This window comes from Mustela nigripes, chromosome 7, assembly GCF_022355385.1.
Source record: "Mustela nigripes isolate SB6536 chromosome 7, MUSNIG.SB6536, whole genome shotgun sequence".
Lineage (NCBI taxonomy): Eukaryota > Metazoa > Chordata > Mammalia > Carnivora > Mustelidae > Mustela > Mustela nigripes.
In genome coordinates, this window is record NC_081563.1 from 12,725,721 (window position 1) to 12,751,407 (window position 25,687).

Sequence of the window (25,687 nt, forward strand, 5' to 3'; positions counted from 1 at the left end):
ATGAGTACATGAAGATATGAGTACATACATATGAGTACATGAAGATATGAGTACATACATATGAGTACATGAAGATATGAGTACATATTCTTTTTCTCTTCTTCTCCTTATCCCTCCCTCTCCTTCCCTCCTTCTCTTTCCTCCTCCCTTCCCTTCCACTCCTCCAACTTCCTTCTCTTCTCCTCTGTAACCGTCTGATTCTCTCTTCCTCCTGTTGCAACTCTATTATCCTTGGGGCCACATTTTTAAATTGAGGTACATAGATTGAGGGTTTTCCCAGGCTGGGCCAGTGACTTTATCATCAAAGAGAAAACAAATGGGCAGGTAAGGAAGGGAAGAGAATAGCCTGGCATTTGAGAGCATGGCATTTTGGTGACCTTGTTTTTGTTTTGTGTCATTTTTCCTTTTAACTTTTTTTTTTTTTTTTGCAGGTTTACTCAGTGGAATGAAGAATCACCCTCTGATCCACAACCACTAGCTATTAAAACACCGGCCCATTGTTCTGTGTGTTCCCATCCAGGTAAGCAGACATAGGGAATGAAATCTCTAGAACATTACTGTGTGATACCCACATTGTCATCCTATTCTTATAATACTGGTTACATAATCTCTTCCTCAGTAGATTGAAAATCCTCAGTATCAGGAGTTGTGTCTCATATGCACAATAGATGTTATTTGAATGAAATAATATGATGTAAACAATAAGCACAGGGCAAGTGCAATTTCACACTATGTTACCAAATTATGTAGATGTTAAAATTATGTTTTCAATATAGAAATCCATTTAAACAAAAAAAGAAATGTCATAATGCTAAATCTTAGGGGGAAATCAAACTAAAACCATTTATTTTTATTTGCATAAAAAAGTGACTTAAAACTAATTTCTAGGGTATCTGGGTGGCTCAGTTGGTTAAGCACCTTGCCTTCAGCACAGGTCATGATCCTGGGGTCCCAGAATGAGTCTTAAGTCAGGCATTCTACTCCGCAGGGAGTCTGCTTCTCCCTCTACCCTCCCCACTGCTCGTGATCTCTCTCCTCTGTGAATAAATGAAATCTTTAAAAATAACACTACTAATTTCTAATATATGTTTATTATTATTGAAAATAACTTGGTTCCTCTTCACTTGGTTAAAAAAAAAAATGTCATTAGCGTGTATTAGATCAGAAGCACATTTCGCTCCCAGGAGAAAGTAGGAGATCTTGTCAGCTCATCCTTTAAAAGAAATTCTTGGGGTTTCTGGGTGGCTCAAATGGTTAAGCATCTATCTGCCTTTGGCTTAGGTCATGATCTCAGGGTCCTGGAACTGAGCTCTGGGTCAGGCTTCCCACCCACGGGGAGTCCGCTTCTCTCTCTACTCTACCTCCTCTCCCCTCAGTTCATGCTTTTTCTCTCTAACTCTCAAATAAATAAGACCTTTAAAAAATAACAGTAAAAATTAAAAAGAGAAGAAATTCTTTGTCTGTTTGTCTCAGTATATGTTCGTAAGCATTATTAAATTACAGGTAAAATCATGGACGATATAAATGTTTTTATAGGATACTTTATAGAATTCAATTCTGTAGTTTTTTGACACTTTATAAATGAGTTTTAGTTCCTATCAATTATGTGTGCTCTTCTGTATTCTCAAAACAGTGTTAAAGGTGGTCATTCCTTCAAAAGGGAACTAGGGCCATACACCTCTGCCATAGTCATAATTCATTCATGTTCCAACCACAGTTTAAAACTAGCTGTGAAGTTTACTGAGGGCTAGATACTAGCAGAGGTAATTAACTGTTACATTCTTTTAATATTCCCATTAAAGAAACCATTTCATGAATTCTGTTAAGTAAAGAATCTTTTTCTTTTATGATTGTATTTATTTATTTATTTATTTATTTGAGAGAGGTGAGGATAAGCACAGAGGGAGAGTTAGGGGGACAAGCGGACGCCCTGCTGAGCAGAAAACCCAATGTGGAGCTCGATCTCAGGACCCTGGGGCTATGACCTGAGCTGAAGGCAGATACTCAACCAACTGAGCCACCCAGGCATCCCATAAATAATCCTTTTTAATGTTAGTGATTACATCCTACTTTTCTTGCATGTAGTTACCAAATACACCACAAAGTTTTCCATTGTTGATTATCATAAAATTATAATTTCTAGTTACAAATTAACAGTTTCAGATAGAAGAATATACTATAGAAACAACAAAAAAGTGTCATGTAAGAGCTCAGGATCTACGTTGTCTTAAGAATTATTACAGTATGCATTATTCTTCTATTTAACCTAAATGTATTGGAACCTTTCTATAGGCTAAGGACTTCACAACACCATGTTCATTTTTAAAAATCTGGATAGGGCAAAAAAATAAAATTATATAGAAGGTAAATCAAAAAGCAGTGAAAATCATACTTCTTTGTGTTTCCATAAAGGTTCATCTAAGGATCATGTACGTAATGGATGCAGACTCTGTAAAACTAATCAGTATTGTAAGCCGCATGATCATGAATACTGCTGTCCTTGTGAGTGGCACAGCACAGGGCATGGCAGACAACTGAGCGCCATAGAGAACAGCATTAAGAAGTAAGTTCTTCTGACTCCTTTTTTTCTGTCCTGACCTATTTATACACCTCTAGTTGAATTATTTCCACATACCCTTCCCCCATGTCTAGATTAGTAACATTTCACAAAATCTGTTTTTTGATTCAGTTCAGACTTTAGGCAGTCTCAGAAGACTGATTTAGTAGTTATTCAAAGAGAAGTTTGATGACTGGGATATTATCCAAGGGTATTTTTCATTAAATCAGCAGAGATTGGATGAAATGAATTTATAATCTAAAATTGCCTGATGATATTAACAACATGTATATAATTTATTTTCAGAAAAGCTTGCAGTTGTGAGGGATTCCCATTCCATGAGGTAATAGTTAATAATTCAAATGTATGTCTTATTTCAGAAGTTCTTTTAAAAAATTTGAAGTCTGAATTTCTATTTTATTTCCTCTTGCTAGGTTATTCAAGAATTCCTTCTGAACAAGGATAAATTGGTGAAAGTAATCAGGTACCGAAGACCTGATTTATTGTTGTTTCAGGTATGGGAAAATAAATATTACTTTATGCTATGTAGTTGTGTACTAGGAAGATAAGAAGGGATAATCACTTTGGTCTGAGAGGAGATTTAAAACAGCTTTGACTCTTTGACTGCATTTTTTTCAGCATTTATTTCTAATCTTCATTCCTTTGCCACATAAGAACCATACTTCGCAGACCACAAGACAAACCATAGTTATGCCCTTTAGAAGACACCTTATGTACCATGTACAGATTCATTGTATTTAGGAACATATTGGGGGCAGGACATAATACCCAGAGAATGTGAGAAATAAATTTGTTGTTATAAAAGTTTACAAGGACAATGGAAAAAAAAATTTTTTTTTTTTTTTGGTATAGTTGACACACAAGATTACATTAGTCTCAGGTGTACAACTTGGTGATTTGATAAGTTTATACATTATGCTATGTCGGCATTGGGATTTTTAATCCGTGAACTTACTTTAAGTTTGGACCATCTATCACTTATTATGTGACCTTGTATATGTGTTATCCTCAAAAGAGAAATAATACTACTTTCTGAAGCCACTATAAAGATTAAATGAGATTATTTATATTAACCCCTAATATAGTGGCTAGGGAAGCCAATAATAGTTCAATAAATTGTAAGTACTTGTTGCCTATCCCTACCAACAACAGTAATACTAATGCAACTAGCATTTATTGAACATTAAAATTAGCTATCATATTTTAACACATTAAATCTTTATAATCTGAGTTGAGATATATGTTATGATGGAAATCTGAGGCTAAAAGAAATTAAGTAATTTACCCAACATCTTGGAAATAATCATACTGGGGTTCAAACTGACAAGTCTCACACTTACTCCTTATGCAACGTTGCCTCCTTAGGAGGCTTATTATTCTTTCTGGGAATACGCTCATTGATACTATTTTAACTAATGTTAATTCTGTAAGAAAAAAAATGATATTACCTGAGAGGGCTGTTTGCCTCTAAGAGATAACAAAATCTTGTTTTATTTGTTTTATATTTTCAGAGATTTACTCTTGAAAAAATGGAATGGCCCAATCACTATGCATGTGAGAAATTGTTAGTGCTTTTGACCCACTATGACATGATAGAAAGAAAGCTTGGTAGAAGGAATTCTAATCAACTACATCCAATTCGGTAATATGAAGAATTGTACAAAGAAGTCTCTGTGTTTCCATTTGGGTATCTTATGATCTATATAATAATCTAATTAATACCTTTAATAATCTTAATACTCTTAGTAGTGGGATATATAGCTCTTTGTTATATAAAAATGGAGTAAAGGTCTAGTATGAAATATTCAAAGTTTATTCATGGTTTACATTCAAGATAACAAGTTCGTGTCTTCACATACTTTTCTGCTTCAAATAGTAATAATAACAGATTATTAAAAGAAATAACTATAAAATGATATAGCTAAGCTTAACCATAGAACTATTTCAATGAATCAGAAAGGGAACAAAAATCTAAAGGCACAGGAACTGGGAATTTGTAAAACTCAGCAAAAGGTATATGAGTATTCATTGTGCCATTCTTGAAACTTCTCTAAAGACTTAAAAACTTACAAACTAAAAGTTGGGGAGGAAGTATCAAAGAAAAATGATAAACTACAAAGGAATGACAATCTGATAGCCTACTTTTTCATGACAGAATGCTAGAGTCACGTTTCAAAGCTTTGAGTAAAAATAATTGGCAGCCTAAACATCATTTAAGCCTTATTTACTGGTTGGTGAATAAATCATGGATCCTCATTAAAAGCACTCTTAAAGGGGGTACCTAAGCCAGAAGAAAAATGAACCCAGAGGGATGATGTAGATAACAAAAAACAGTAGTCAACCAATAAAGAGAAATGAATAAATGTATTTAGCTCATTTAATAAACTAACTGGAAAAATACATACATAAATAGCTCCATAATGCTAGGTGATTAATATACAATGATGATAATAAACTAAAACTTCCAGAGTATGTATGTAAACAATGAACGGTAACCACTAAAACACCAGAAGTACAATTTCTATCTTTGAAACCAATACATAAAGTAGAAAGTAAGACTGTCAAACTAAAAAAGTACAGGAAGGAGGAAGGGGGACATAGCAAAGAAAAAATTGGGTGACAGAAAACACAAAATAAATTGTATAAAAGCATCCAGCAAGGTCAGTGATCAAAAATAAATATAAGTGGATTAAACTCATCTATTAAAAGGCATTATATAGGACAAACAAACAATATATCAATATTCTGCTATTTATAGGGAATGTGCAGAATAAAACTACACAAAATTTGAAAATAAAAAGATTTAAAAGATTACCATGTAAATATTTACCAAAGTGATATAGCAAAATTAACAGAAACAAAATAGACTTTAGAAGAAAAATTACTATTATGGAGGAAAGGAACGCTGATTAATAATGAAATCTACTGATAGGATATTACCATTATCAACTCTGTGCACCTAACAATAAAATTATCTTTTGAATAAACTATTCAGAAGAATAACTGTACCATAATTCTTTAAGTATCTTTAGAATATTATGAAAATAGAACAAAAGTCAATGAAAATTTAATAATTCAGTCTACAAATTGAAAATTTCAAAATAACTCCTGCAGTTAGACCTCATTGGAAGAATTTGTTTTTCAGAATCGTTAAAACGCGGAAAAGAAATGGAATTCATTGCTTTGAAATAGAATGGGAAAGGCCTGGTATGTTTTTACTCTAAGCAAAGTTTGTAACATTTAACCATATATGTTTAGCAAATATGATATACATTGTGAAACATGTTGGTAACCTTATTCTCTTCGTGAGGGAGGGAAAGAGACATATCACATGCACTGAGGATTGATTTTGTAGTTTACCTGTGATATTTAAATAAGGTTTGACTAATAGTAAATATTAAAAACTTTAATTTTATCTTAATATCTTACATTGACATTTCTATTGTAATTAATGTTTAAAGAATGTAATATGGAAGTAGTTTTGGTCCATATTTCTGAAGAAAATGCTGCTGCAAATGTTCTCCTTTCTTTACTTTGTTTCATTTTCATGAGAATTTATAGTTGTCAAATTACTCTTATTTTGCTGCAGGCAAAAATGCAGTGAACTCTGAATTAGCTCCCAAACTGAAGGCAAGGAAAGCACAGATCATTTAAAATGGAAAGTAATTCCAAATTCATTTTTATTTGCCTTTGAAATTAGATTGTGTGATTATATATGAATGAGTGAGGCTGTAGATTTGTCAAAGTTTAAGTTATAGGTAATTTTGAAGAATGAAATTATATGGAATTAGATAAACCATTCTAAGCAATACTAAGAAAACAGAAAGCTGAAGAATTTTGAGGATGTTTAGCAACAGTTCCACCAACTGTAGTATATTTTCAGGAAAGAAAATCACATTAACCCAGTTTGGTAGTGCATCTCTGTTCAGAACTGAGCATTGTCAGGGGCGCCAGGGTGGCTCAGTCGGATAAGCATCTGCCTTTGGGTCAGGCCATGATTCCCTGGGGTCCTAGGACCAACCAAGCCCTGTGTCAGGCTCCCTCCTCAGTGGGGAGCCTCCTTCCCCCTCTCCCTCTGCCACTCCCCCTACTTCTGCTTTCTTTCTCTCTCTGTGTCAAATTAAAAAATACAATCTATTAGAAAAAGAAAAGAAGAGAGCATTGTCCTTTGTGGGTGCTATTTCTTAAGGAAGAAAATGTACTCCTAGCCAGTTTAACTACGAAACACTGTAAGTTAATCTGTTTCCATTTTTTGTACTTTAAACTCATTCACTAATATTTCATTATAGTGTAGCTTCTCATGCGATTTTTCCCATGTGTAGGATAAACGTAAGGATCTAGTCTATTTATATATCACATTATAAATTTACATGCAAGCATTCTCATTTTCATTTAGTAGCTGCTTTTGAATCCAGTGAGCCTGGATGTATCCTCAATTCTGTTCTTTTGAGGAACCATCAATAAAGAAAGTTAATGTTGGAGCTCTAAGAAACTGTTTATTCCCAATCTTTATCTGGAATTTTAACACTCATTATACTAAATTAAAAGCAACCAACCTTATCTAAGCAAGGTACTTATCCTGTAAGTACCATCTTTAGATCAAGAGAATTTAAAATTCTCATTTTGAAAGGAATCTTTTTCCAGGTCTTGCCAGGCAGAAGAAAATCAATTCTATACTAGTATCAACTAGTATTAAAACAGTGAACTAGTATCAACTGGTATTATCTAGCATTAGCAACTAGTATCAACTAGTATTAAAACAGAGATGTTGTAAAGCAAGATCTGTAATGAATTATCAATTTGCACATGACTTTGATTACCTGGTAAACTTAATTTTACCTAGAAAAATTGAAATTTACAAATCTGCAATTAATGCTGTTTTTGCTGTATTTTTGATCTTTTAGAGCATTATGCTGTGGAGGATAAACATGGAGAATTGGTTCTACAAACAATAGAAGAAGAATCATTGTTTGAAGCAGCTTATCCTGAGATTGTTGCTGTTTATCAAAAACAAAACTTAGCACTGAAAGGGAAGAAACAAAAAAGTAAGTGTCGCATTTGATAGCTATTTATACTACACCCAAATGTCAAAGAAGAGTTACCTATTCTATTGGAATCTTATCTTGCCCAAATTTTGCTGAAAGTTCTGTAAGAATAAGAGTTAGGAATTTCCTCTTGCGTCTTTGTCTTTTTAAAGCCACAAGAAGACCGTTCTGCTCTGTGTCTGCTCACTTAACCAAGTGTTAATAGTAACTTTACTATTGCTTGTTGAGCAACTAGTATGCATGACATGTTTTGAATTATAAACACATTTTCTTTATTTCCTAGAACCTGATGAGGAAAACAAATTCAATTATAACATTGTTTCCAACAGAAAATATTTTATAATATTTTATTAAGAATTATGTTGTTGTTATAACAGTTGCCAGGAATGCACTGAGACAAGAAAGACAAAAAAAAAAATTACTCATACAGAAGATTTCTGATCTGGACTCTTTTTTATTTGTTTACACAAGTTAAGGAAAATAAAGTAGATTTTAATAGTAATGTCTTTTTTTCTTTTCAGGCATGAAAATTAAGTCTAAAGAAAACAGTTGGCCAGAATCAGATAATGTGATGGGTTTCCAATCACAGATGACTTTAAACCCCACATGTGAAGTCTTTTCTGTGCCGAATTCCAACTTAAATTTGGAAATTATCCCTGATTGTGCATTACCCCAGAAATCTATTTCTGCATCATTGAATAGCTTGATTTTACCTGAAGATACTCCCTGTTTGAATACACAAGAGCATTTAATGTCTTCTCCAAGACCTTTGACTATGCAGCAAGTTACAACTGTCAGTAAGTCTCTACTTCCAGAAGCTAGTCAACCTAGGACTTCATCCCATAACATATCAGCGATTGCTGATCTACAATTAAGCACCATTGACTGGGAAGGTACTTCTTTTACTAATTCACCAGCTATTCCAAGGAACACTTCCCCTCGTGGTTTAAAATCAGAACTTGAAACAGCCATCCCTGAAAATTTTAAAAGTTTCCCAGAAGAATTATCATGTAAATCAGAATGGGGTACCACAAACATTAATAAAGTGTTGGATCAGGATCTTCAAAAGGCTAATCCTGAAGAGCATCTACTTTCTGGCATTACTCATTTACATCTTCAGGATTTGCCTTTAAAGGAACGAATACGTATAAAATCATCCTATCCTCAGGATAATGCACAACCAAATGTTGACCTGAAAACTCCGTCCCTAAGTACCACAAAAGAATCTTTTATTGCTAAGAGTGGTTCTGATTGTCCATCACATCCTTCAAAGGATCTTCTAGGAATTCATTTGCAAAATGAATCTAGACAATCTAAAGTTATAAAAGGAGATCAGCTATTTCAAGAAAACTATAAAGTGAATACTTCTAAATCTTACTTTGTCAACAACCCAGTAGTAAAGACCTCCAGTGTTAGAGTTGGACCATCAAATACTGCTTTAGATCATAGTAGAAAAGGTGATGTGCAAACCACTCAGAAAAGTGTAATGAAGAAAAGCGTTTGCCTTGACAGACATTCCTCTGATGAAGAGAGTGTCCCAGTGTTTGAGAAAGCTAAAAACACAACTCAGAAAATGAAGCCCAGTTCTCAGCAGCATAACCCAGCCGCATTCAAGAAGGATGGTGCCAACAAGTTGAATAACTCTAAAATATATATTAAAGAAACTGAACAGTGTGTCCAGGCTTATAAAGCAGCTGGAAATGAAGAGGACTGTTTCCCAGATGCCACTAAAGGTTCTCTGAATTTTCTACAGTGTCATAAGGACAGAGGTGACTCTGGAACTTCTCTGGATAGTCTTCTTCCTTTAAGGGAAAGATTAAAACTAAGGTTCCAAAATTCTTGAAATGGAATTAAAAATATTTAAGTATAACTTAGTATTTTAGGATCGCCAGCACTAGCAGAGGCAGAATCTCTACATTTGGCATAAAAATGTAATGTGGTTCTGTTTATCATGAGACACCTTTTCCATTTTAAATTTATAATTAAAAATGTTGTCTAAAACTTTGGTTTTAAAAGGTGATCCTTGTGTTTAAAACTTAGGATAATGTATATTTGTAAAACATACTTTTGCCATTTTTTATATCTTTATTAATTTTTCTTTAAAGTTTTAAAATGTTAGTACAGTACTAGAGTAAATGTTTCATCCACTTGCTCACTTTTGTTCATTTCTTCCACAAACCTCTAAAGTTTTCATTTATAGTTAAGCTTGTTACCATGAGGATAATTCTTTGCAATTGCCTACACTCCCTCCGTGTCTTCTGTTGTGCCTTTCCTGAGAGTTTTATTTTCTCTCAATATGAAGGAACAGTTAGTGTGCTCTTCGAGTGTTGGTTACCTTACTCTCTTTGTGAAGGGCAAAAATGGAAAAGGAGGAAGATTCTCAGTATAATCAGTAAAAATTATAATCGTAATGACTGAAAAACTTGAGGAAAGCTATTTCTTACATAACCCCAGGAATCACGGATATGCCAAATGGAAGATTTTCAATATAGAATATAGAATGATAAGAGACTTAGAAATTTGCTCAGGATCACACAACTAATTAATAATGGTGTGGGCACCAGAATTCTTGCCCCCTAATTTATTGGCTTTTCTGTTTTCCTTTTTTTCATAGCACTTTTTTTCTTTTTAAAAGATTTTTGTACTATGTGGACTTCAATAACTCTAAATATTAAATTGCGCATTAGTTTATTTGGCATTCAAAAAGTCTAGGGTAACCGGACTGGAAAGTAAAAAGTAAAACTTGCTATTTGCAGATGACAAAGTATTTATATACAAAATTCTAACAAACCACTAGAAACTGAGAACTAATAAATGATCCAGCAAGATTGCAGGTTACAAGATCAATATACAAACATCAATTATATTTCTTACATCTACAATGAATAATACTAAATGAAATTAAGAAAATTCTGTTCACAATAGCATCAAAAAGGATAAAATACTTTGGAACGAGTTTAACGAAAGAAATGCAAAATGTACACTCTGAAAACTACAAAATATTGTTGAAAGAAAGAAAACCTAAATAAATGAAAAGACATCCCATGTTCCTGGATCAAACAACTTGATATTAAGATATTTCCCAAACTAATTTATAGAGTCAAGGCCGTCTACATCAATTTTAGCTGATTTCTTTGCACAAATGGACAAGCTGATTCTAAAATGATTATGGAAATTTAAGGGACAGAAAATAGGCAAAACAATTTAAAAAAATTATGGGAGGACTTGCCTCTCCTGATTCTGATTTCAAAACTTACTACAAGTTTTCAGTAAAGAAGAATATGTTGTAGTGGCATCAAGGTACACATATAGATCAATGGGATAGACTTGAGGGAAAAGATGTATCCTCTAATATTTATGTACAATTGATTTTCAGCCAGAGTACCAACACATTATACATTTTCCCCTCAATGGGGAAAGAGTATTCTTCCATCAAATTCTACTGGCACTACTGGATATCTATATGCAAAAGGATGAATTTTGAATACTACCTTGTACAATATGCAGAGTTAACTCAAAATGGATCAAAGATCTGGTTGCAAACTATAAATTCTTAGAAGAAAACATGGGCATAAATCTCTGCAACTTTGGATTAAGCAATAATTTCTTAGGTAAGACACCGAAAGCTTAGACACCAAAACTAAATACATGGTACTTCATCAAAACTAACAACTTTTGTGTTTCAGAGGATACTGTCAGAATGAAGAGACAGCCATTAAAGAGTAGAAAATATTTTTAAATGATGAATGTGATAATGGACTCTTGAATAGAGACACATGTCTAAAAAGCTCTTAAAACACAATAAAAGACGAAAGTGAGTAAAATATCTGAGTAAACATTTCTCCAGAGAAGATGTACAAAGGGCCAATAAACACATGAAAAAAACTCAAATTCATTATTTATCAGAAAAATACAAATCAAAATCACAATGAGATACTACTTTACACCCAATAGGACAGCCAGACAGAGTCATAAAGACAAGTGTTGGTGAGGGTCTGGAGAAATTTGCATTCCTACCAGAAATAACCTACTGATTGGAATGTAAAATGGGGCACCCATTTTGGAAATAGGTGGTTCCTCCACTAGTTAAACATAGTTACCATATGATCCAGCAGATCCACTCCCAAAAATATACCCAAGAGAAATGAAGACATATATCCATCCAAAAACTTTACACAAATATTCATAACCCCGAAGTGGAAACAATCCAAATGTCCATCAACTGGTGAATGAATAAGCAAAATGTGATATATCAATACAATGGAATATTGGCAATAAAAAGAAAAAGAAGTCCTGATAACCTGTTACAATATGATGAACCTTGAAAGCATGCTAAGTGAGAGGCCAGTTGGAAAATATTACATATAGGATTCAATTTATGTAAAAAGTTCCAAATAAGTAAATTTATATAGAAGCAGGAAGTAGACTCAGGGTTGGAGGAGGGGAGGTTGAGGAGGGAGAAGGGAAAATGACTGCTAATGGGATGGTTTTTTGGGGGAGTGGGTGGATGAGGAAAATGTTCTCAAGTTGATTTTGTTGATGGTTGCAAAACTGCAATTTACTAAAACTGTTGAATTGTGCAATTTAAATAGATAAATTCTATGGTATGTGAACTATATCACAATAAAACTTTTAAAAATAAAAAAAAATTACAGAGAATTTTATCTGTCCAAACCCCTTAGTATCTAAAATGTTTATACTCCCTCTTCTCCCACATATGCAGTGCTATTACTATTTTATTGTTTTACAGAAAACAAGTCTGTTTTACAGAAAACAAGTAGTGAAGAGATTTTTCCAAGACTGGCTCTGAAACTTTGGTTTATTAGTCTAGCATTTATTACATTATGCCATATTTTAAAGATTTTATTTATTTATTTGGCAGACAGAGATCACAAGCAGGCAGAGAGAGAGGAGGAGGGAGCAGCTCCCCACGGAGCAGAGAGCCAGATGTGGGGCTTGATCCCAGGACCCTGGGATCATGACCTGAGCTGAAGGCAGAGGCTTTAACCCACTGAGCCACCCAGGTGCCCCCAGCGTTATGCCATATTGTATAATTAGATTTAAATTTGAAATATTTTGGAATTTTTTTGCTCTTTCTGAAGTTATAATTTTGGTTTTTCAACATTTCACTAAAAACAAAACGCTTTGAATCAAGTTGAACTTTTAGAAAAGTGTCATGTTTGTAGAACACTTATTATATATAAATTTCTAGGCAACGGGAACCCTAAATAAATGTAATCAGTCCTCTCAAGGATCCCACTTACCCTAATTAAATGATACATCTATCTCACATATATTTGATATGTTTAAATCAGTGGTTATTCTTAAGTTACTTATTTTTTAAGGTAGGATTTTCATGTAGTTAATAAAAAAGGTAAACTAGTAACATAGAGAATGAAAAAGTCAATGTCCTTTCTATTTCTAATGACCAAGCACAATTCTTGCACCTAGAGGCAAGCACAGTGTCTAATTTCCTGTAGATCCTTCCAGAGGTGTTCTGTACCAAAATATTAATGTATTTTAGAAATTACTCCATATCAATAAATACGGTCTGTTTTACTCTTTAATGACTCCGGTGTCCCCTCATGTATATCTTTGCACAGTCGCCTACTGGTGTGTAATGGATATGAACATCATGGTAGATTTTGACTGTTGAGACATTTTTGATTCCCTAAGGCCACCTAAACTATGGAATGTGAGCTAAATCATTTGAGTGTCTCTTAAACACATTTGATTTTGGTGTAAGCTTCCTTTTAAGAATCTCCTAAATGTCCTTAAATAGCTTAGAATGATTATATATGACACGAATTTACATATGAAAATAGTACATTTCCTTCGAAGATCTTATATTAGAAAAACTTGACAATATGTCTACCAAGAATGGCATTTTTTTTCTTTTTTTAAGATTTTATTTATTTATTTGACAGAGATCACAAGTAAGCAGAGAGGCAGGCAGAGAGAGGAGGAAGGAAGCAAGCTCCTGGCTGAGCAGAGAGCCCGATGTGGGGCTCAATCCCAGGACACTGGGATCATGACCTAAGGCTTTAACCCACTGAGTCACCTAGGCACCCCAAGAATGGCATTTCTTTGGGGAAAAAAAAAAGTTTCAAGTTTAAGCTAGCACTCACATAGTTCAGTAATCTCAATTTTTAAGTGCTCATAAAATGTACATTTTTTAAAGTTTTATTTATTTAATGCACCACAGGAGCTTGAACTCACGACCCCCAAATCAAGAGTCACATGCTCCTCTGAACCAGCCAGGTGCCCCATATGCCCCTACAATGAACTTTTAAATTTTTTTTCAAGGAACTACATTTTGACCTTATGGCACTGATGCGTGTACAGCTCTAAGTTCTGTTAACAGTTGCACAACCTGGTACTACACACTGTAGATGAGGGTAAAATTTTACTCTGGGGTAATGGGTTTTATTCTGGACTGCTCACTTGATCCCACACTCCATGCTAAATATCTTGATTATGTCCTCAGAAATATAGCTAAGGACTCAATTCCTTTTTAACTTCACTGACTTTTTTTTCCTTTATTGAAGTAAGGTTTACATACAATAAGATCCACTCATTGTAAGTGTAAAAGGTGAATTTCAGTAATTGTGTATAGCTGTATAAACTCTACCATAATCAAGATACAGAAAAGTCCCTTCACCCTCAAGTTTCCTTGTGTTCCTTTGCTATTAACCCTCTCAGATGACCTTGATCCCAGACAACAGCTGACAGATCTCCCTTCACGATGTCTTTGCCTTTTCTAGAATTTCTATAAATGGGACCATTCAGTATGGAGTCTTTGTGTTGACTTTCTACCTAGCACATGTTTTTAGGACTTATTTATGTTGTGTATATTAATACTCTGTTCCTTTTCATTGCAGCATAGTATGACATAGTATTAATATACTGTAATTCTTTTTTGATCAGTTGATGAAAAATAAGATTGTTTTTACATTTTGGTTATATGAAAATATAACCATGAATACTTAGACACAGGCCTTCAGGTGGACATTCATTCTCATTTTTCTTGGAGAGATGTTTATCCAAGGTTGCTGGTCCATATAGTGACCATATGTTTAATTTTTTCACATACTGCCACACTCTTTTCCAAAGGCATAGAATCATTTTGTGTTCCCACCAGCAATATGTGGAGGTTCCAATTACCTTACATCATCACCAAAACATAATATTGTCAGTCTTTTTCATTTTAGCCATTCTAGTAGGCATGCAGTGATATCTCCTTATGGTTTTATTTGCATTTTCCTGAAAACGTGAAGAATCTTATATGCATATGGGCCATTCATATATCCTCTTGTGAAATTCTGTTTTTTTCTGGCCAAATTTAATTGGGTTGTTTATATTCATGTTATTAAAAGTGTTCTTTATTTTTTTCCAGCTATAAGCTCCTTGTTAGATGTGTTTTACAAATCTTTGCCTGACTCTGACTTATCTTTTCATTTGAACTGTGTGTTTCAAAGAGTGTAATGTTTTAAATTTTGATGTTTATTTTATTAATTTTTGTTTCCAGTGGCATATTTAAGATATCTTTGTCTAACCTAGTGATCCAAATAATTTTCCTGTTTTCTTCTACAAGTTTAATGTTTTTTGTTTTTTGGTTTTTTTACCTCTTATATTTTGGTCTGTGATTCATTTCAAGTTAACTTTTGCATATGATATGAGGTAATGATTGAGGAACATTTTTCCCCCATACAGATAACCAGGTGTGCCACCACAATTTGTTACAAAAATATTATCTTTTCCCTCATGAATTTCCTTGGTGCCTTTGTTGAAAGTCAATCATGTAGGTCTATTGTTAATCTCTCTTCTTTCTACTAATCTATCATTGCAATATATTACTATAGCTTTAGAGTAAATATTGAAATCTTGAAATTAGTTTATCTTTGTTCATTGTTTATATTTTCCTGTCAAAGTCACCAATTTGGCCTCCATGTTACTAAAGCTAATAACTTCTAGTCTTAAATTTACTTATCTGCAGAAAAGTTTCTACGGAACTTCCCTCATTCTTGAAAATTTCTGTTCTCTTGTTTTCCATATCAACACTGGCTCTTTATGGTGTATGTACCCCTTCTTGGCTATAATTTTATTTTATTATTTTTTATTTATTATTTATTTTTTAAAAGATTTTATTTTTTCAGAGAGGGAGACAGCACAAGCAGGGGAAATGACCCAGCAGCCTCCCCTTAAGCAAGGAACCTGATTTGGGATTCGATGCCAGGACCCTGGGATAATGACCTGACCCAAAGGCAGAGGCTTAATGACTGAGCCACCCAGGCATCACTTGGCTATAATTTTTAAACTCATAGGCTTAAATATGCGTGCTTCTTAAATATTGGTATCCTCTTTTCTCTTACTCTCTATACAGTCTAGATATTTTCTACTCTCATGACTTCAGCTATATATGCATTCTGACTCAGATACAGATCTTTAGCTAAAATGTCCCTCCTAATCTATAGATTTGCTTATTTAACCAATTCCTGACATCCCTGGGGATACAAGTATGGCAATAAGATGGTAGAGGCTCCAAGGTGCCTGACACATTTAACCTTTGATGTTGTTCCAAGCCTTGTTGTACCTGGTTCCTGGTTCCAAGCAAAGTCATTTGGATGGTGCACATTGATAGATGCCAGAGCTATGTATTGACGGTCAACTGAGTAAGTATTACATGCATCAAATGCCAAGGACTGCCAGGAAGTACAAAGTAGTGTAAAACCCAACTTTTATTTGCAAGGAATTGACAGTCTAGAGCAAGATAGGGAAGTGTGGCATATTTACACACAGGAATAAATTATATTGGCTAGCACAGAATTAATTGTTTGATGAAAGGACATGGAACCCAGGACGAGGTTGGGCATGCTTGTGGAATAGTAAACAATCAGTTTCAACCGTAGAGTCTTACTTGGCACCAGTCTCCAGGGAACAAATGCCTCTGCAGGCAAAGAAAATGCCAAGGATGGAGGAGAGGTGATGACAAATCCGGAGCAGAAGGCGAGCTAAGGTATCTTAGGGCAAAGGAGAAAATAGGACAAAATGTAGCAGAAAACCTGACCAGGGTGCTAAAGGATTCTGACCGAATAAGCCACATGTAATAGTTTGTATGTGAGCTCATCAATTCACACACCCAAACTGCTCATAGAGGAGGAGGAAGATACTGGATTTAAAATTGCTGGGCGAGAAGGGAAAGGAACATGCCGTGAGTACCTACTATGTACAAATTAGGCTCTTCACAAGCTGCTTAACCCTCTCAACAACTCTGTAAGGGCTGTATTGCAGTGTGTTGAATCTTCAGAAGCAACAGTAATCCGTATTAAAACATTCCTCAAAAGCAAAACAAAACAAACAAAACCCCCATATTCCTTCAGGGATCTGCTTATCTTGACTGTTCACTCTGGACATCTACAGGTGTTCTTAACTACGGATTTTATGAGATGGAAACAAAATGAGTTGGGAGTGACTGAGCTGGGTTCATTTTACTCCATATTGAATATAGGCATGAATAGATGAATTCTGATGTCAGTATTCGGTTTCTCCTCCTGAAGGATTTCTCTTCTTTCATTGTCCAGATTATACTTTTTTTTTTAAGCCTCCTATGTTGTTCCTATTCCTTGCTGATTTGGTCTATGATGTCACTTTACAAGTAATACAGACTTCTATCCTACAATACTGCTTATGTACATGCTTATCATGTCATTGACTGGCTTGCTTTACTCCAAAATGCTCTTCAAAGATCTCCCTCTAAGCTACCAGAATCCCAGAACTGGTTTCTCCCTGTTGGCTTCAGACAAAGGCCCTTTTCTGTCCTAACTCCTCTGAGCTTTGTATGATCAGTCTTAAAGTTTGGGGTTTTCTTCCAGATTTTATAATAAGGAAGACCCTACATTTGTGCATGACTGGGAGGTAGCATGGGCGATGTTCTTGGACATTCTTATTTTCAAATTCTTTTCTGCAGATTTTCTATGTGAACTTGGGGACATTTTCTGACTTTTTTTTTGAGACTCATTTATTCAAATACTTATGTAACATCTACTATGTGATAAACACTATGCTGGGTCCTGGAGACAGTGGTAAATGGTATTCGATAAGGTTGTTTTAATATCTGTAAAGTGGCTGCCACCACTGAGACCTTATAGGCTCCCAGTTAATGGTATCTGTGTCAGCTACAGTCATTTGGAAAGAGAGCAAACTTTCAGACTTGGATTTAAGCTGAATGTAGCCAAGCCCAGCCCTTTGGGTAAAAAAATGTGGACGTCATAATATTCTAGTAGGGAGTCATGTGAGGATGGGAGAGTTGTTTTCAGAAAAAGGAAGCTGTCTCTAGGTTAGTGTCATCAGAAAAGAGATCGTATAAGGTATGGCATTTGAGCTAAGGTTACAATACTGGAAACAGAATAATGTGCTTTTTCAGATATAATTGGTAATATTGATCTTGATCAGTCACCTAACATATTTACTGAGGACCTACTTTGTGCAGGCCTCCTATGCCTTTCTGTGTCTTAACAGTGGGCTGAAGTCTATGGAGTTTAATATACTTTTCCCAAAACCCCCAGCTGGAAAGAGCTTCAGCTGGCACACACAATCTTGATGACAGCAGGGACTGAATCCTTTTCGTTCACAGATTCTGAAACAGCGCTCTGTACAGTAATTTCTAGCTGTGTGAATGATCTCCCCACTGTGGCAAGCATGGCTGCACAGTCCTTGCAAAATAGCATCTCAGAACTCCAGCATGGCTCATGAGGCTGGGGCAGTCTGGTCCCCAACCCATCTCTCTAGCTTTAACTTAGACATTCCCAGCCATGAACCTTGGCACTAGCTGCCTAAGACCCCTTGTTATTCCTTGAACAGATGCTTTTCTTTGCTCATGAGTTGCTCACTACCCCAAAACCTTGCTCCTTCCCTGTGAGCTAGACAACTCCTCTTCATCCATCAAGGACCTATTCAAATGTCATAACTTCTCTCTAATTCCAACCAGAATCAGTTGTTCTAGTTGTGCTCCCAGAGAAATTGTGGGTCCTTCCATGAGAGTATTTATCACATTTCATTCATTCATTCATTCAACAAATACTAGTTGGGTGCCTTGCAGTCAGAAGGCACAATATTCTTCTTGATAATCATATCTATCTTTTCCTAAGACAAGACTGAGAACTCTTCCAGAGATCAAATCTTATATATTTTTGTATCCCTCGGAACTCTGTCCAAAGTTTGATTTTCTGCTTCACCAACTCTTGCTTACTCATCAAGACTCATTATGAGTATGGTTTTCTCTCGGAAGGTTTATCTAGCTTCTTATGGATCCCTCCTATTTCCAACAGTCTTCTAAGTTATTGCCTGTATATCGTTTTGTGTCGATTCATTTGTGTTTTTGTCTCTGGCACCAGCCACGACCATCTTGTCCATCTGGATCTGAGGCACCCGGGGGAGGAGCTGGTACAGGAAGCTTCCGTGAATGGGCGCGGATTGCCTGGTGGTGAATTCAGGGTCTTAGTTCTTCCATTCTCCATGGAGAAAGAGCAAATCTGGTTGGATGCCTCCCTCCATCAGCTTGATCCCTGGCACCCCTTAGTCCTTTTAAGATGCCAGGGCGAGAAGACTTGCCTTCTGAGGGTAGAGAGGCTGAACCAACTGCTGACTGTTTCTATTGCTTTGGTAGCACTTGAGGTCAAACAGTATAAATAATATCACTGAAGGCAACCTCCTTTCATCTGCAGATCAACCCACAATGGTTATCACCTCCTCACCTTCTTCGCCAGGAAAAGCTTTTATCCAGCTCAGCTAACAGCTTGAGTCAGCCTCTTACAAGGACTTGCCACATTGCCTTTCAAATTGACACGCTGCAGAGTCAGCCCCAGTAAGAGTCCAAAAACATGGAATCCTCTCTGATGATGGTCAGAACGGCTGGCTTCTTTATGCAGAGAAATTCAATAAATTGCCTGTTTGGCAACGGAGGGGAGGGTCATCAGCAAAGTAGGCTGACCCTTCTGTGAGCAGCCTGACTTTGAATATTTTGCTAATGTTTGGAAGAGTTCCTGTAAGCGCTGAGGAAGAACTTCTTTAATAGAGATTAAGTATCTGGGCTTCCTCAGCATTATTCTGTGCCAAGACCTGAAAAAGTCAACGTTGACCCTCCCCTCTCAAATGGGAAAAACTGCCTGCGTTGTTAGAGTTCTTTGATCAGAGCCGTAATGGAAGAATTCTCTAGTGTTTGCCTCATCATGACGTCAGTCTCTTCTTCCTCCACCACTCAGCAGCTCTGAGCGAAGCTGGGAAGGGCTGTCTACACTATGAATCTGGAAATGAGAATGAGTGATTTATTCCGTGTCCATGGGAAGGTAGGGTTCACACCCTTTCCCTTTTTGTTTTGTTTTGTTTTCAAGTAATCCCTATTGCAGTAACTGCTCCAATGTGGTCATTATCGCTAAAATCATTTAGATCCCTATTAAGCTGAGAGTGTTCGCTCTGCAGAAGACTTATTTTACAGGTTGTCCAAACACTGGCGTCTCCGGTCCAGGCCTTGTGAAGCCTCCACAACTTCACAGTTGGCATAGTTCTATGGGAAGTGTCAAAGGCCTCAGTACGACCTGGTCTACATCCTGTGAAACAGACCAAAGGACCCTCTTTAGCCTCGGAGGCAGTGGTCTGAGTAATTGTCCTAGTTCCGAAGAGACTAGCTGTCTTCCTCATCTCGCCTGTTTCTCCTCATAGCGAGAGAATGATACTTCCTCCTTTCTTCACACTCATTTACATATTGGGAATGCACAGACTCTTGAAAGACATACATTATTAGTGTTACTGATTCTGGTATGCTAAATCCATTGATGAACCACAAGGGATGCCTTTAAAATGTGTTTCATTATAATGTCTATGGTTATATTGAAATTATCTCTAGTTTATGTAGGAAGACAAGACAGAGTATAATGGGCAATAAAGAGTTTGAGTAGATTCATACAGTTTCAAAAGTTTTTTTAATTTTTTTTTGGTGTTGTTTTTGTTTTTCCAGTTTCAAAAGTCTCTTATGCAAGATTAAGCATCTACCTTCCCCTCAGGTCATGAACTTGTAGTCCTGGCATTGATCTCCAAGTCTGGCTTCCTGTTCAGTGGGGACTCTGTTTCTTCCTCTCTCTCTGTCCCTCCTTCCTGCTCATGCTCCCTCTGTCTCTCAAATAAATAAAATCTTTTTAAAAAGTCTCAATGCAAAACATTAGTGAATCTCGGTAGAAGAGAAATAACAGAGATTGTGTGTTTCCTATTATGTCCACCCACTTTACTAAGTCTTCAAATTCCTCATATATGTCCCACAAAAACTCTGAAAGGCAGACACTTGTATCCCCTATGTATATACGAAACTAAGGGAAGCTGAGGAACTTAGCCAAGGTCAACAACTAGTAAGAGGCAGGAGGAGGACTGGAGCCCAGAGCTGGTCTATCTCCAAAGATTCTTTGGTAAAAATTAAGCTTCTGTCTACTCTGCATTTATCTAAGGCTATGGCACTCTTCAAGAAGCAATCTCACCCATCAGTGAGATGGAATGACCTGTACTGATTTGATGCATAGAAATCTGGCCACTAAATCAGAGTGGTTCAGATTCCCAGAAAAGTAGTTTTGTGGATATTCAAGAAATGATCATGAAAGTTACTAGAATTTTCAGAATCAAAAAATAACCACCAAAGTCAACCCTTGCGGAGATTAGGGGATTTGGGTGTGTGAGGAAAGAGAAGAATGTAAGGGACAGCAGGACACTGAATCTCTCAGAGCTTTGTCCCTTCCTGCTAAGCTCTAACCACCAGGGCCAAACATTGTCAAGACAGGTCACCCACAAGTTCCCAGGAGAGCCTTAGTTAAGACTCTCTGCTCTTCAACAGTCGTTTCTGACCTGAATAACCTTTAGGCAGGGCCTACAATGGGCCAGGCCTTGTCACAATCAGCTAAATGCATGGTTTACTAATCTTGAAAGCAACCAAGGGAAGTAAAGCGACACGCCTGTGGTCACACAGGACATACACTTCCTTCCAACAGTGTTGTACCTACAAAGGGTGGGTACCGGCAGCCCTTGTGTGAACCATGAAATGACTTTCAAATTGATCTCCTTACTTCAAAACGCTGGTGCCCTTCCCAGAACACACGTCAGTCGGATAAATCTACTGAAATTGCAAATCACGTCCTAACAGCCCCCCAATGTACACCTGTGTACAAACTTCCCATCATGCTCTGCATAAAAATTCCTAAGTCCCAGGCAGAGCCTATAAGGTCCACCATGGCTGACCCTTGTCTATCTCCCTGACCTACTCTCCCACCTCTTCCCCCTCATCACTTGCCTTACTCTAATGGTGCTGGCTTTCTATCATTTCCTTAAGCTCGTCAAACTCTGGCTCTTGAACTTGTTGTTCCCTCTGCCTGGACTTCTCACAGATTTCTGGACAATAAGCCCCTTATCACCCTTCACCTGGTATTTTTGAAAGAATGCTAGCTAAGTAGCTACCTCCACTGCTTAGACACACACTCCCCCACACTTGCCTCTTACTCTGCATTATTTTCTTCACAAATCATGAGACTTTTTTGTTCATTTGGCTCTTACCATTGGAATAGCAACACAAGAGGAGAAACTTCATTTTGTTCTTTGTTATATTCCCAGAGCTTTCAATAGTGCCTAACATGTGCACTGTTAATACACCCCTGTTGAATGAATGAATGGATGAAGTTAACCTCTGAACAACCCAAATCCACCTGAAGCCAAAGCCCATGGTTTGACCACCATTATGCTGCCATTTTTTGAATTCTGAAGATGGATTTAGTACTGGGTGAGGCATGTTGCAGAGTACACACGGATAATATCTGGTCACTCCCTTCAGGATGTTTCAAACTTAGTTGTAATATCAAACTCATATGTTCTTGGGATAACAACGCCACAGAGTGCTGTGTAGAGGTAGTGGTGTCTGAGGGCATCAGAATGCAGAAGAGAGTGGTCAGTGAGGATCCAGACAGTTCTCAGAGGTTTTCTAGGGATGAGTGATTGGTAGGAGGCTTGCCTGGTGGATGCAATTTAGAGTTAGGGGGAGGAAGACTCTCAGGTCCTTGGATAAGACTTAGCATCAGTGAGTTTATCCAGGATAGATGTGTTTTTGGTAACATGTATTTTAGGTCATCCAAGACTAGAGACATTAGTAAGAGACGTTTTGGGAAAACCCCACTCACCCATTATATACAAGTACATTTTCACAAGGAAACAAGGCCAGCAAGGAAAGAGGAGGAAAGAAAGGAACTGATGCTCCATGCTTCTGACTTGTCATGGGGTGCGGTGAGGGAGATGGACCTGGCACACAGTGAGTGTCAGATAATTATTTGCTCTCTTACCCTCAAAGTTCTTTTTTGTGGAATTCACCTGGAATTCTATGCTTTCTTCAAATAGAAGTCCCCAACAGTGGGGACTCATAGGAAAAGGCCACCTCTTTGGGGCAAGTTGTAGGGCAAAGCTGCTCTGAAGTGTCATAAACCCCCAGGCATTGGGCTGCCCTGGCCACTGGAGATACCATCCAAGAGTTTGTCAGAGAGCCACAGTTCACCCTCAGAGGAGGTTCCCCCACCTTCAATCATGGCTCCCAGTGAAGTGTAGAGCAAGGGGATCCTTGAGAACTAGGTCATCAACTAGTCAAGATAACTTACTATGCTCAGAATAAACATCCATCCATCCATCCATCCATCCATCCATCCATCCATCCAACAAGCCGGTACTCTATGCCAAGTATCATGTAAATTGCAGGGGCTATAGTAAGGGTGAGACAATGTCCTTGAGAACTCATGGTCTATCCACAAAGAAACCCATATGCATATGCAATGGTGTCTTAACTTGCTACTTGCTTCCAGGTTTGGGTTGAATGGAAACATTTATCCCATATCCAGACTTGGCCACAAAATCTCACCAAGCCAAACCAAACTACTCCATGAAGGGAACAACTATGCTTAACCTTCCCCCCTCAACCCCCACCTCTGGAGCTCTTCCCAGAAAGGTGATAATGGAAGATTTGGTCCCAACAGGGCCACAGGCAAGGGATTTGCATTTTAAAGTTTGACAGATATTTATAGGCCTTTTGATCTCCTTTTTCCCCTCTACCACCCACCCCCAACATTGCCTGCCTCCTCCCCCACCCAGTTCTCTGCATTGTACCAGGTACAAATCTAAGAAATGATGGCCCCAGGTCCAGAGGACCCTGGTGCCCTGGTGTGGAGTGCTCCTGGTCACAAACTGAGTACTGAATATCAACATGTTGAGTATCAACTATCTATCAAGTCCTTTTCTTAATTTTGAACCAGCACCATCCCCCTGCAAGGTTCATTTATGATTTGCCTTTTGTTGTTGTTGTTAAGGGAGGAGGAACATGAGGCTGGGAGGGGTTCAGTAACCTGCCTGGAGTCACTGAGAAATGGTAGACAGAATCAAAACCCAGGTCTGTGTGTCCCAGTCTGAACTTTTCATTAAGCCGGGCAAACTGCAGGAGACAAGGCTGGTTCTCGCAGGCTGCTTAGCTAAGTTTCTTCTCGGAAAGGATTATCCTGCATTCCAGTTTTGCTGGTGTTATTCTGGAAATAGCCCAATAAATGTCACAATTTGATTTACTTGGGACAAACCTGCAGCTGCCTTTTCCTTTGCGGCTCTTCTCGGGCTCGACGCTTTCCCTGTGCTTCGACTCCTCATTCGCACAGATCCCTGCCGTCTGACAGCTGCAAGGCTTGGGTCGGCCCTTCAGGTTTGCTGATCCTACACACCAGCTGGGACCCAGAGGCTCGGAGAATGACTTGTGCAGAGGAGCTGGCACCAGATTGATGAGAATCTTACATATTTGCTCTATTAAAAGTAGACAGATGGCAGCTCTTCTTGGAGTGAACAGAGCCTAATGTCTAAATGTGTCAAATCACTGAGTTGTACCTCTGCAACTAATGCACCATTGTGTGTCAACTACACTCAAAAAAGAAAAAAAAAAGGTAAAAGGCGAGGGAAACCAATCACATCAACACCTCTGTGCGCTGCCTTCTTTGTCCTATTTAATCTTTTCCTACAAAAGTCATCCTGGTGGAACTAGGATCTGAGCTTGGGCACTGCAAGTAACGCAGACCTTTCCTTTCTGACAGCGGACAGGGTGGTCTGGTGATGAGGAAGCGCACGAATAATACCCCCGTTGAGGTGACCAGCCTAGGAAATCCGCTCCTGTGCTAAAGAGCAAAGATGGCAACAGAACGAAGTGATGGATGCAATCATTTCGAGGTGAAGTCTGTAATATACAATCATCCAGCATTCGCCAACCACTTGGGTAGGATTTTGACCAGTAGCCGCCCCCCCATACACTGAAAAACAAGGATGGCGGGCTCTCCCCACACTTTCTGAGGCTATCTGTGATGGTCCGAAGATTCCGCAAGTCTCCTTCCTCCTTGGAAAATCCATCCCCCACCCCCAGAGAGGGGGCCTTAGAAGTGCCAAATTGGGAGCCATAAGAAAGTTGTTGCTGGTGCTGGGTCTTCCTGTTGACGTTGAGAGATCACGTTCAAAGCTCAAGCCGCAGCTTTCTCTCCTCCTCTCTCTCCCATCTGAGAAGGAACGTCTGTCTCCTCCCTTCCCCCACCGTCATTCCCCGTCAAAGTCTCTGGATTGTGCTGAGCTGGGGGCAGATTGGGAGTCTGAGGCATCCTTTCTGCTCTTTTTAGATAGAACCCAACCTCATGGCAGGGGCTTTTGCAAAGTTCCTGTCCAGAAGCAGAAATCTCCCCCCTTGAGCACCCAGGCCAGATTCCAGCATGGACCAGTCTGCTCCTAAGGAAGCTCTTCTGAATGATTCCCCATCATCCATGTAGCTGTGAGTCCCAGTGTTCAGAAGAGCAGAGGCAGGAGGTGACGCTGGCCCAAAAGCTTCAGATCTCACCCAGCACGCCCTCACCCAACCCCATCTGCTCTTAAGGTATAACCTGCAACCTATTTCTGCCAAATCATGTTTCGTGACCATCATCCGTACTAACCTCATTTTACTCAGACATAACTATCAGGAGGAGAGACTGTGGCATTTAGT

At 37.7% G+C, this 25,687-nt stretch overlaps 1 protein-coding gene across 2 annotated transcripts in view; it reads left to right on the forward strand.

Annotated features, from left to right (window-relative positions):
* The window catches only part of GEN1 (GEN1 Holliday junction 5' flap endonuclease), a 33,167-nt gene extending 19,977 nt beyond the window's left edge, over positions 1-13,190 (forward strand). For both annotated transcript variants that reach the window (XM_059405184.1, XM_059405183.1), the window contains 8 exons: positions 432-520; positions 2,413-2,563; positions 2,864-2,900; positions 2,992-3,072; positions 4,090-4,220; positions 5,724-5,785; positions 7,483-7,623; positions 8,145-13,190. In XM_059405184.1, coding sequence (XP_059261167.1) covers positions 432-520; positions 2,413-2,563; positions 2,864-2,900; positions 2,992-3,072; positions 4,090-4,220; positions 5,724-5,785; positions 7,483-7,623; positions 8,145-9,466 — 2,014 coding nt within the window. In that variant the 3' untranslated portion in view covers positions 9,467-13,190. The remainder of the gene's footprint in view (positions 1-431; positions 521-2,412; positions 2,564-2,863; positions 2,901-2,991; positions 3,073-4,089; positions 4,221-5,723; positions 5,786-7,482; positions 7,624-8,144) is intronic.
* Positions 13,191-25,687: the final 12,497 nt, after the last annotated feature.